This window comes from Pteronotus mesoamericanus, unplaced genomic scaffold, assembly GCF_021234165.1.
Source record: "Pteronotus mesoamericanus isolate MK-2021 breed Mesoamerican mustached bat unplaced genomic scaffold, CSHL_Meso_final contig_78, whole genome shotgun sequence".
Taxonomy (NCBI): domain Eukaryota; kingdom Metazoa; phylum Chordata; class Mammalia; order Chiroptera; family Mormoopidae; genus Pteronotus; species Pteronotus mesoamericanus.
In genome coordinates, this window is record NW_026555258.1 from 30,471,044 (window position 1) to 30,484,857 (window position 13,814).

Genomic DNA, 13,814 nt, shown 5'->3' on the forward strand with positions numbered 1-13,814 from the left:
AAGATATTCAGGAGGTGGAGTTGATAGGGCTTGAGGAGGTACAGGGTGAGTAACAGGAGACAAGGAGGTCAAGGCATTTGAATGAATGGAAGTTCATAAGTGAGTGAGAGAACAAGGAAGGAGAAACAGGTTTGGAAAAGAAAATGAGTTCTATTTGGGATAATGACTTAAAGGTGCGTATGGGACAGGGTATTCTGGTTGGCATTTGGGATTGTCAAGTTTCTAATCACTGGCAGTAAGTGCTAATGAGAACTTAAAGGTAGGGTTGTGGGTTTGGTTTTTTTTTTTTTGTTTGGTTGTTGTTTTTAAATCTTTATCTTACTCATCTTTCTCTTCCTCAGCACTAAGCACAGTGCTTTGTGTATAGGGTGTGTGTGGTGTGAGGCAGCATAGATCTCATCTCTTAAGATGTGATCCTGAATCTTGGGGAAGTAATTTCCCCTCTTAAGACCTGTTTCCCTTTTTGTTAGTGAGGGAGTTGAACCAGGTCAGTAATTCTCAAAGTTTTGTAATAGTCTGGTATGTCGGAATCAATTGTGAGGTATGGCAAGTAATTTTTAATTAAGAGCTGATGTTTCCTCGCCTTTTAAGTGAGACTTGATTTACGTCACTGTTCCTTAATTGCATTCCAGTCTATTTTCTTAAGTTTGACAGACAGGGGTGGAGTTTTAGTGAGTCAGCTGGAATTTCACAACTCTGGGCATACCAGTGGCTATGTTCCAAACAAAGGAGGCTGGGACTGGGGGGCGGGGAGGTAAATAAGGACTTACAACCACAAAATCCTGTTTATATCTAGGATATACCATCCTGATCATAAATCATTTTTATTTTTGCAACTCCAGGAACTCTATTTTAAGGAACTTTCAAAAAGAAAAAAACAAGTCATGGAGAAGAATGGGAATAACCGAAAGCTTCGGGTGTGCGTTGCTACTTGCAATCGTGCTGATTATTCTAAACTCGCACCAATCATGTTTGGCATTAAAACGGAACCAGAGTTCTTTGACCTTGATGTGGTGGTGCTTGGCTCTCACCTGATAGATGACTATGGGTAAGACGAAAGCTTTTTCTTATGATATTCTTCATTGCAACATGGTGTACTGGGGAGAACTTGGATCTAGGAACTATGTGGACCTAGCTTCAAATCCCAGTCCTACCACTTAGTTTTTATGTGGCCTTGAAGAATTTGCTTAGCATCTCTGAGCCTCAAATTCCTCAATTGTAAACTAGAGTGAAAACCTATGTTGTAGGTTATTGTGAAGAATGGAATGGTATAGAGGATTTGTCACAGGGATGTTGCTTAATAGATGCTTGATGCTTGTTATTACGTTCAGGAGAAATGGCACTTATGTATTGTGTGATATAATAATGTGATTCCATGTAATCTGTTTTGCGAGTTCTAATGTTAATTTTGCATTAAAACCGGTATATAGCTCAACAGTATATAAAATAGTAGGTATGAAACAAGACTTTAAAAATCTAATTGATTCACAAGGGAAGGTAGAATGTTATAGTACCATTACCATTGATATTTATTTTGATTGATCAAAATTGAAATAAGAAAAATGACAAGTTGGGAAATTTTTGAGAGAGCAGAATGAAAGGTGAACATTGTGTTGTATGTAATAAAGTAGCATTTAGTGCACCCTTGTGGCATGAAAACATTAATGCAACCTCCAAAGATGGTCAAAAACATAATATTAAATGTGAAAAAATCGTGTTAAAGAAAATAGTCTTTTTCAGACTGTTTAAAAACAAGATAATGACAGCAGCAAAAACCACATAAAAACTTGCCTCCAAAAACCAATTTAGTAATTCGGTTCTAACTTAGAGAATAAATTTATGGACAGCTCAAAATCTCATAACTTTTTAAAATGTGAAATGAATTCTGCCTAAGAAAATTCACTTCTTATATACATAGGGCAAAGTTAGGATGAGATAGAAAAGAAATGTTAGCCAGGGCTGGAAATGGAAGTCTAAGTGGATTATTTTACTTCTGTGAGAAAAGTTTGCAAATTGTGGTAAGTATCTTATCTGCCGACCACAATAACTAAGAGTGGAAAGGCAGTGTTTATCTAGTGAAACGGTTAAATAGGAAATTTGACTAAGCCTTAATGGAAATATATGTTTAAAGTACATTCTAACAGAAGAAATTGGTTGCTTCCTGGGAGAGGAACTAAATGACTGGGAAACAAAGTGAGAAGGTAATCTTTTCACTATAAAACCTTTTGTATCTTGAATTTTAAACCATGAGAGCATATTAACTATTTTAAGAAGACATTAAACCAACAGAAAAAATAAGCTACCTTTCTACCTCAACTGCTTGGATATTTTTTAAAAAGAGCATTTTTATACTTCTTTAGTTGGGCAAAAAAAGGAAAGGGAATAAAATGAATGAAGACTACTGAGAAACTCATTTGTTTATTTACTTAACAATTTTTTAAAGAAATAAAGAATGTTTCTAAAAATCCTCCAGGGCAGAGGTCAGCTTCCCGCACAACAAAGATCTCTCTGGCCCAAAATATCAATAGTGCTGAGGCTGAGACACCTGGCTCTAAGGTGTTCCTCCAACAAGAATGGGGGAAAAATGGACAGAGCAGCAGCCAAGATGGTAGAGCAGGTTAAAGCAGTACTCACATCCTCCCACAACCACATCAAAATTACCACTAAACGACAGAACAACCGTTATTCAGAATACCCTGAAATCTAGCTGAACAGGAGTCCTATTACAAAGGATATAAAGAGGAAGCCACATCCAGACTGGTAGGAGGGATGGAGATGAGGAATGGACTGGCCCCACATCCACGTGTGGCAGTTAAAATTGGGTGGGATATCTTGGCTGCTGAAGAGCAAGGAGCCCCAACCCCACATGAGCCCCCAGACTAGGGTTCCAGTGCTGGGAAGTGAAGTCCCCATAACTTCTGGCTGTGAAAACTACCTGGGACTGTGGCTGAGTAAGACAGAATGCTCCTGGAGTCCCAGGCATTTCTCTTAAAGATCCCCACGGACTTACTCAGACTTACTTGCTCCCAGTTCCAGAGCTGGGGCAGCAGCTAGAAAGGTGCCAGGGACATATGGGGGGAACTGAATGATCTAGCTTTAGGGCAAGGGTCTGAGGGGCAGCTGTGTCCCAGACAGAAGTGCTGGCAGAGGCTATTGTTCCTTTTCTGGGCCCTTCTTCCACAGAGCTGGCAGGCAGGCCCCATATCTGAGTCTCCATCACCCTAACACAGTTCATCCTGCCCTGGTGATTTTCTGAGCTTTGTCCCACCTAACTTGCAGGCCCACCCAAGATGTTTCCATTGACTTTTCCATGCGAATGGACTGTCTTGGCTCAGATGCAGACTTTCCTACAATCTCTCAAACAAACAGCATCTGGTCTTGGCATGCCTTGTACCTCTTGCTAAGTGGCCCCAGGCTCAGCACTAGCAGCAACCAGCCTTGGTGCAAGGAGTGGCTCCTTGCAGGCACCTCTGAGGCTAGTACAAGTAGCGGGCATTTGCAAATCACTTTGAAGCTCATCCTGGGGGACCTCTGGCAGTGCATAGGTGATTAATGACCTTGGCCTGCACCTCCTAGGAGGCCCCAGAGCCAGCATTCCTGGTGGACAGCTTCAGACCACACCAAAATACCCAACCACCTCCATGAGTGACATACTCAAGGGGCAGAATCAGCAGGCACCTCAGCCCTGTTGAAGTGAGTACGGCTCTGTGAGATTGGCTGCTGCACAGCAGATCCTCCAAGGTGATCATGGCCAATCCTTGCAGCAGATTGGCCTGAAGCCATTGACATGCCAACAGCAATCAAGGCTCAGCTACAACACGAGGATGCACATATCCTACATGGAGGGGTACACCTGGAGCACCCAGCTCGGGTAACTGGGGAGGCTGTGCCACTGGGCCCTACAGGACATCGACATAAGACCATGCTTCCAAGACTGGGAGATGTAGCAGCTCTGCCTAATACATAGAAACAAACACATGGATGCAGCCTAACTGAGGAGACAAAGAAACATGTCCCAAATGAAAGAACAAAATTCCAGAAAAAGAACTAAACAAAATGGAGACAAGTAACCTATCAGATAGAGAGTTCAAAACATGGGTTATAAGGATGCTCAATGAACTTAGGGGACTCAATGAGAACTTCATTAGACTTTAGTGAGATATTAGAACTTCAACAAAGAGATAGGAAACATGAAAAATGGAGATAGAAAACATTAAAAAGAACCAGTCAGAAATGAAGAGTACATGACAGGGAGTCAACATTAGAATAAATGAAGCAGAGGATCAAGTCAAGGATTTTGAAGATAAGCAGGCAGAAAACACCTAATCATAACAAGAAAAAAAAATTGTTTTAAATGAGGACAGATTAAGGAGCTCTGGGACAACTTCAAGCACACCAACATTTGCATCATAGGGGTGTCGAAAGGAGAAGAGAGACAGCAAGGAATTGAAAACCTTTTTGAAAAAATAACAGAAAACTTCCCTAACCTGGTGAAGAAGATAGACATACCAGTCCAAGAAGTGCAGAGAGTTCCAAACAAGATGAACCCAAAGAGGCCCATGCCAAGACACATCATAATTAAAATGCCAAAGATTAAAGACAGAGAATCCTAAAAACAGCAAGAGAAAAGCAGTTAGTTACTACAAAAGGAGCTACTACAAAGACTGTCAGCTGATGTATCAACAGAAACTTTGCAGGCCAGAAGAGATTGGCACAAAATATGCAAAATGATGTAAAGCACCAAGATTACTCAGCAAAGCTATCATTTAGAATAAAAGGACAGATAAAAAGCTTCCCAGACAAGAAAAAAACTAAAGGAGTTCATCCCCACCAAACCAGTATTACACTAAATGTTAAAGGGGACTTCTTTAAGAAGAGAGGAAAAAAGATAAATGTCAATAATGAAATGGCAGTAACTACACATCTAAGAACAATTACTTTAAATTGAAATGGATTCAATGCTCCAATCAAAGACATCTGATGACTGAATGGGTAAGAAAAAAAGACCCTTGCATATGCTGTCTACAAGAGACTTACTATAGATCTAAAGATACACAGATTGCAAGTAAAGGATAGAAAAAGGTATTGCATGAAAATCAAAATGGAAAAAAAAAACACCTGGAGTAGCAGTACTTCTACCAGCCAAAATAGACTTTAAAACAAAGGCTATAACAAGAGACAAGGTAGGACCCAGCAATACCACTTCTGGGTATTCGAAGAAACCCAAAACACTAAATCAAGAAGACATATACAACATCACAATTAAAATGAAACTATAAAATAACCGTCTTTCAGAACCATCAGAAGTCAAGCTGAATGGAAGCCTGACAACCATGGAATTAAAGAAAAAGCCACGCTGAGACTGGTAAGAGGAGAGGTGAAACAGGCTGGTCTCATCCCATGTGTGGTGAATAAAAATCAGGAGGGATATTTCAGGAGTGAGGGGACCAAGCCCCATACACAGGCTCCCAGACCAGGGTTCTAGCACCAGGAAGATCAGTCTACATAACTTCTGGCTGTGAAAGCAATGTGGACTGAGGCTGTGGAAGACAGAAACTTCTAGAGTCCCAGGCAGTTCCTTTCAAAGGGCTTGCCCTCAGACACATTCGCTCTGAGCTCTAGCCCAGGGGCAGTAGATTGAAAGGCATCAGAGACATATTGGGAGGAACTGAATTATCTGGCATCAAGGTGAGATCTGGGGGGCACCTTTCTCCCATACAGAAGTGCTAGCAGAGGCCATTGTTCCTTTTCTGAGCCCTTCCCACACAAAGCCACAGAGCTGGCAGGTGAGTGCCATATCCGAGACTATGTCAACCTGGCTCACACCGTTTGCCCTATCCTGCTGATTCCCTGAGACCCAGTCCCACTGAACTTTCAGGCCCACCCAAGCTGTTTCCAGTGGCTTTTCCATACAGATGGCTTGCCTTGGCCCATGCTTCAGATTTTCCTAAATTCTCTCAAACAGCATCTGGCTTCAGTGAGCCCCATACCTCTTGCTAAGATGCCCTAGGCCTGGCACTACTAGCAGCCAGCCTTGGTTCACACCTTGGCCTTGTCTAGACACCTCTGAGCCCCACCCAAGTAGCAACCATCTGCAGATCACTGCGTAGCTTATGCTGTGTGACCCCGGACAGAACACGGGGAGTGGCTGTCCTTGGCTGTGCCAACAGCAATTAAGGTTCAACAGTAATAGGAGGGTGTACACAGCCCACATGCTGAGCGCACCTAGAGTACCCAGTTTCAGTAATAGAGATGGCTGTGCCACAGGACCCTACAGGACGCCTACTACATTAGGCCACTCTACCAAGCATAAAAAAAAATTCAGTCATAAATGAAGGATACACTAATTGAGATAAAGAACAGTTTATAGGGAATCAGCAGTAGAGTGAATGAAGTTAAGAATCAAATTAGTGATTTGGAATATAAGAAAGCAAAAAACAACCAATCAGGATAGCAAGAAAAAAGAACTTAAAAAAATGAGAATAGTGTAATGAATGTACCAACATTCACATCATGGGGTGCTGGAAGGAGAGAAGAGAGAGCAAGAAATTAGAAACCTGCTTGAAAAATAATGACAGAAACTTTCCTGACTTGATTAAGGAAATAGATGTACAAGTTCATGAAATGCAGAGAGCAAGCAATATGAACCCAAAGAGGCCCATACCAATACACATCATAATTAAAATGCCAAAGGTTAAAGACAAAGTGAGGATCTTAAAAGCAGCAAGGGAAAAGCAGTTAGTTACCTACAAGGGGGATCCCATAAGACTGCCAGCTGATTTCTCAGAAGAAATTTTGCAGGCTAGAAGGGATTGGCAAGAAACATTCAAAGTGATGAAAAACAAGGACCTACAACCAAGATTACTCTACCCAGCAAAGTTATCATTTAGAATCAAAGGACAGAAAAGGGCTAAAGGAGTTCATTACCACCAAATCAGTAATACATGAAGTACTAAAGGTCTTCGTTAAGAAGAAGAAAAAAATATGAACAATAAGGTGGCAATAAATACATACCTATCAATAACTGAGTCTAAAAAATAAACAAAATCATAGATACAGAGAATGTTTTGATGGTTACCAGATGGGATGGGGGTCTGGGGGGTGGGTGAAATAAGTGAAGAGATTAAGAAGTACAAATAGGTAGTTACAGAATAGTCATTGGGATATGAAGTACAGCTTTGAGAATAGAGTAGCCAAAGAACATATATGCTGACCCATGGATATGGACAATGGTGTGGGGATTGCCTGAGGGAGTGGGGGGGCCTGTGTGTAGTGGGGCAAAGGGGGAAAAATTGGGACAACTGTAATAGCATAAACAACAAGATATAATTTAAAGAATCAGAAAATTAAACTAATACATATAATAATACTAATATACTACTTCTTGAAAGAAATAAACATGCATACTGAAAAAACGAAAAAAGCATATACATCCATATGCTCACTGCGGCATTATTTACAATAGCTAAGATACGTAAACAGATGAATGAATAAAGAAAAAACGTTGCATGTGTACAATGGAATATGACTCAGCCATAAAAAATAAAAAAGAACAATGCCCTGGCTGGTGTGGCTGAGTGGATTGAGTGCCAGCCTGCGAACCAAAGGGTCGCTGGTTCAATTCCCAGTCAGGACACATGCCTGGCTTGCAGGCCAGATCCCCGGTGGAGGGTGCACAAGAGGCAACCACACATTGATGTTTCTCTCTCTTTCTCCCTCCTTCTCCTCTGTCTAAAAATATATAAATAAAATTTTTAAAAACAATAAAAAATAAAGAATGAAATCTTGCTATCTGCAACAACATGGATGGAGCTAGAGGGTATTGTGTTGAGTGAAATAAGTCGGATAAAGACAAATGCCATATGATTTCACTTATATGTGGAATAAAAAAAAAAGAACAAGCAGAACAGAAACAGACTTATGTGAGGGGTTTGTGGAGCTGGGTGAAAAAGGTGAAGGGATTAAGAAGTACAAATTAGTAGTTACTGAATATTCAAAATTGAGGAGAAGGTAGAGAAGTTTCCTATATATACCCCATGCCCCGACACATGCTCAGCCTCTCCTATGATAAACATCTTTTAAAAAATTTTTAAAAAAGATTGTATTTATTTATTTTTAGACAGAGGGGGAGGGAAGGAGAAAGTGAGGGAGAGAAGCATCAGTGTGTGGTTGCCTTTCACATGCCCTCCACCGGGCACCTGGCCTGCACCCCAGGCATGTGCCCTGACTGGGAATGGAACTGGCGACCCTTTGGTTCACAGGCCGGCCCTCAGTCCACTGAGCCACACCAGCCACAGCTCCATTATGAACATCTTTTACCAGGGTGGTACATTTATTACAATTGATGAGCCTACATTGACACACCATTATCACCCTAAGTTCTAGTTCACGTTAGGGTTCAGCTTGGTGGTATAAATTATGTGGGTTCGGACAAATCTATAATGACATAAATCCATCATTACAGTATCATACAGAGTTGTTTCATTGCCCTAAAAATATGTTATATCCTTTCATCCATTTCATCCCTTCTTCCCCCCAAGCCCGGTCAACCACTGATTTTTTTTTTTTTTTTTTAACCATCTCCACAGATTTGCTTTTTTCAGAGTGTCATACAGTTGGAATCATAAAGTAGGTAGTCTCTCAGATTGGCTTCTTTCACTTAGCAGTATGCATTTAAATTTGCTGTATGTATTTTAATAGCTTGATAGTAATTTCTTTTTATCACAGAAGAATATTGCTATAAACACCTGTTTTGCAGGTTTTTGTATGGATTGTGGACATGGTTTTCAGCTCCTTTTGGTAAACAGAGGGGCATTTTTGCTGGATTGTATGACTAGAGTATATTTAGTTTCGTAAGAAACTGCCAGGCTGTCTTCCAGAGTGGCTGTATCATTTTGCGTTCTCCTAGAGTAAAAGAGAGTTCCTGTTGCTCCACATCCTCACCAGCAAATGGTTGTGTCAGTGTTCCGGATTTTGGCTGTTGTAATAGATGTGTGGTGGTATCTCGTTGTTTTAATTTTCATTTTCTTGATGATATGTGGTATGAGGCAGCTGTTCATCTGCTTATTTGCCATCTTTATATAATCTTTGGTGAGGGGTCTGTTAAGGTCTTTAGCCTATGTTTTAATTAGGTTGTTTTATTTATAAGTTTTAAGCCCGTGGGTCAAACAAGAAATCATGAGGGAAATTAGAAAATATCTTGAACTGTATACCAAACTTGTGGGTGTAGATGAAACAGGGCTTACAGGGAAATTTATAGCTTTAAATACCTATATTAAAAAGAAGGCAAGTTTGTAGGGTAGGTGAAGGTGGAAGAATGTATAGGGTATAAGGGGGACAAATGGTAATGGAAAAAATACAATAAAAAATAAACTATTAAAAAATAAAAAGACAAGTTTAGAATCAATTATCTGGTTCCACTTTTGTAAACAGAGAGAGAGAGAAAATTAAACCCTAAGTAAGTAAAAGGAAGGAAATAATAAAGATGGGAAATCAATGAAGTATAAAAGTAGATTAAACAATAGAGAAAATTAACAGAGCCAGAAGTTATTTCTTTCAAAATATTACAGCCATTAAAAGACTAAAAGGGGAATATTAGGCTAAGAAAGCTGACAATTTAGATGAAATGGACAAACTCCTTGAAAAACACCACTTACCAAAACTGACAGGAAAAAAGAAAATCTCAGTAGCCCTATGTCTATTAAAAACTGAATTCATTATCAAACACTTTCTATAAAAATAATTTTCCACAAACAAGACTTCACTCATGAATTCTATCAAATACTTAAAGAAGAAATAACACCAATCTTATACAAACTCAGAAAATAGAGAAGCAGAGGACCCCTCAGATTATAAGATCAGCATAATTCTGACATCAACACCTGACAACAACATTATAAGAGAATGAAATTCAGACCAGTGTCCCTTGTGAATGTAGAAATAAGGTTTTGAACAAAATATTGGCAAATCATATCCAGTAATATAAAAAACCAATTAATACATCATGACCAAGTGATGTATTATCTCTGGAATTCAAGGTTAATTTAACATCTGAAAAATCAATTAGTATAATTCACATCTTAACAGAATAAAGGAGAGAACCCATAGGATCATCAATATATGTTAAAAAACATTTTACAAAATTAAACAACTGCTTAAATTCTTGTCGTAAGCTTGGAATAGAATGGGAATTCTTCAGTCTGATAAAGGGCACCTGTGAAAAACCTGTAACTAACATAAAATGGATGCTTTCCTTCTATAATTGGGAGCAAGGTAAGGACTTCAACTTTAACCAGTTCTCTTCGACTTGTACTAGACATTAACAGCCCATACAATAAGCAAGATATATAAAGGCACAAAGACTGTCTTTATTTATAGACAACATAGCTTATGTAGGAAAATCCAAAGGAATCTGTAAAGTGACTGTTAGGACATCCATATGATGTAAAATGATGTTTGTAAAGAATCCTTCACAATCTCAGAAAATATTAGTGTTGAATGAATTAAGTAAATTATAAAATTATATGTGTAGTGTGCTCTCCACCATGTTAAAATATGCATGAAGTGGCTAGAAATAAATCAAAATAACACTGATATTGCTGAATGTAGGTTTATGGGTGATAATTTTCGGTATTTTTCAATTTTTAAACAATAAGTGTATTACACATTTAGGGAAAAAGCCATATCTTGTAGAATCTCGTCATAACAGACAGAAAACTTCCCCTGCCCCAAGACGCCAAATAGCTGCATTTACTGTTTCCAAGGGACTGTCGCTGAGACCTGTCTTTCAGCTGCATCATGCAAACAGTTCCCTACCCCTGGTCAGTCAGATGCCCTCCTCTGCCAAGAGCATACTCGAGAGGGTGCTGGATGGTTGGCCAGAGCCAGGGCCCCATGGGAACGAGGATAAGAAAGAACTGGAGGTCTTTCTCTTGAGGAAGGGGCGCTAAAGGCTGTCTCTACCTGACAACCCCACACCCTTTGCCTCTAGGTTTCCCCTCCCCACCATGCCATCCATTTCTGGCCCCATCTCTGGCCCCATCATTGATAGACTTAATGGGAATATTCTAGAATCAGGTGCTAGGATAGTTTAGCAGGGCTAAAGATCTAGCTGCTTTCACTGACCCTCCACCATCTGAGTTATTCTCGTCTGAGACGAACATGTGTCACCAAGCCTGCGTATGCCCAATAAGATCATTTCTCAGATAGGGAACTTGAAGGCACTGAGAGTTGCTGTTGTTGTTGAAGCATGAGACCGAATTGAAAGTGCATTTCACAGCCAAATTAATGCTGTCAAACTTATCTGTTCACTCCAATCAGAATTATGCTGCATCAATAATAACATACAAAGAAAATTCAGGTGATAACTTCCATCATTCAGAACTTTATATTATACTAGTATGTCAGGTGTCCTGGTTCCCTACCATTTTTTTAAATGAGCTTTGCTTTTATAAGTAATGTTTTTTCTATTAAGTAGCATATTTCTTTTTTAAAATTTATAAATACATTAAAAAAGTCATGGCCATTGTACATTTTGGTCTTTTTTTTCCTAATAAAATTCTCACTCAGGTAGTTCTCCCTCCGGGTCCTCACTGCCTAAGTAAGAGTTCCATGATGCTGCTGGATGGTTATGTCTTTTTTTTTTTTTTCTTTCTTTCTTTTTTTGTGTGAAAGAATGCGTTGGTGAAGCAGTGAGACCGAGAGAGGCTACTCCACAGACAGAGCAGCCAGGTGGTTCTATCTTAATTTGGGTGGTGGCTACAGGGCGTGCAGGCAGAAACATTAATCAAGTGATCTATGCATTTATGGTCTGTGCTTTTAATTTTTGTAAGTTATACTTCAATTTATTTGACAAGGAAATTTTATAAAATATTTCTCCCTTCAGAGTTGATTTTAGATTGCTTTTCTCATGTTTTTAATGCCCCTGTATTTATGAACATGCTCTCACACCTTTATTTCTCTCCTGCCTTAGGAATACATACCGCATGATTGAACAAGATGACTTTGACATTAACACCAGGCTACACACGATTGTTAGAGGGGAAGATGAGGCAGCCATGGTCGAGTCAGTAGGCCTGGCCCTAGTGAAGCTACCCGATGTCCTTAATCGCCTGAAGCCTGATATCATGATTGTTCACGGAGACAGGTTTGATGCCCTGGCACTGGCAACATCTGCTGCCTTGATGAACATCCGAATCCTTCACATTGAAGGTGGAGAAGTCAGTGGAACCATTGACGATTCTATCAGACATGCCATAACAAAACTGGCTCATTATCACGTGTGCTGCACCCGAAGTGCAGAGCAACACTTGATATCCATGTGTGAGGACCATGATCGCATCCTTTTGGCAGGCTGCCCGTCTTATGACAAACTTCTCTGTGCCAAGAACAAAGACTACATGAGCATCATTCGGATGTGGTTAGGTACGTTTCAGACTTTGTTCAGACTAATGGTTGTGTTTGTCAGTGTTGGGTATATTTCAGTCTTTTCAGAAACTATCATGGATAGAATATGCCATTAGCAATCGGAAGGCTAAAGTTTTAGATCACAGATCTTGACGTCTGGTTTGACTTTACCTCTCTGAGACTCACCTTTTCTGTAAAATAGGCTTAATGGATATTTACCAATGAAGTGCTTTTTAATACATTAAATATAATGTGATGGGTGAATAGTTACAGGAATAGATTTTGACATAGCAAAAAGGGGGAAAAAGCAAGATACAATATTCATGTATAATATGATGACATTTCTATGACAACAGTAACATAATGGGAAGTTTAAGGATATACACCAAGTCATTTATAATATTTATTTCTGGTTAGTAGAATTATGGATGCTTTTATTTTTGTTTTCTTTTACTTTGATTTTTAGTACAATGAAAAATTTGTTATTTTTAATTTTGATGTCTTTCTTACATGATTGTTGGAATGCTTAGATGAGGTACTGAATGTTGGAAGTAGTTAGTAAGCCAAAAGTACTTATTAAAAGGAATTATGATGATTATTATTAGAAATAAAAGTCATAGTTGTACCATTAGAGTTTTATCTCTGTAAATAAGCCTTAAGGTCTGAAATCTTCAATGTTCAGTGATCTAATCTCCTGGAAATTACCTTTTGCTAATCAGAGGCAGAGATAATAGGTTTACAAACAGAATTCGGTTAATTTATAGAGAGAGTACTATCTAGAGGACAAATCAGAATTAATCATCTGGTTAGGTATTTAGGACTCTCCTTTTTGAAGAGGTAGATCTATTGAATAATAAAGTTAATGAATAAATTGATTTGGTGATTATGTATATTTTAAATCAGATCACATTGAAACAGGAAAGGGATCAGGCTTTTCTACTATGTAAGTTAATCCATTTTATATATTTCTTACTCTTGGACAGATTTGTAGTTATTCAAGAACCTGTCTAGATAATGCTAGTGGAATAAACGTATCTCTTTAGTCTCTCCTCTTTGTATATTCTAAGTAAAGATTCTTTCATTCTGTTCTGATTATACTGTTAGCTCTATATGTGTTCTACAAAACTTTGGATTTTTGAAAACCTTGTAATGAATAGAAAATAATCCTTATAAAGCAGAATGCAGCAAACTTGTACTTGTAGGGCTTAAATTCTATTTGGAACCATTTGAGCAGTGTCTTTATGAAAATAAAGATGACAGGATAGCAAAAACTAGATTAAAGGAAAAATACAGTATATATGTGTGTTGAGTGGGGAAGGAAAATGGTTGGGAACAAAACAATGAACCCAAGCCACCTACCCCTGGCAATAATACACTGTGCAAAGTCTGTACCTGCTTCTTATATTTAT

At 38.9% G+C, this 13,814-nt stretch overlaps 1 protein-coding gene across 4 annotated transcripts in view; it reads left to right on the top strand.

The window, feature by feature from the left end:
* The window catches only part of GNE (glucosamine (UDP-N-acetyl)-2-epimerase/N-acetylmannosamine kinase), a 51,479-nt gene that overhangs the window by 14,700 nt on the left and 22,965 nt on the right, over window positions 1-13,814 (top strand). For all 4 annotated transcript variants that reach the window (XM_054584653.1, XM_054584656.1, XM_054584654.1 and 1 more), the window contains 2 exons: window positions 843-1,048; window positions 11,972-12,423. In XM_054584653.1, the coding sequence (XP_054440628.1) occupies window positions 843-1,048; window positions 11,972-12,423 (658 nt within the window). The remainder of the gene's footprint in view (window positions 1-842; window positions 1,049-11,971; window positions 12,424-13,814) is intronic.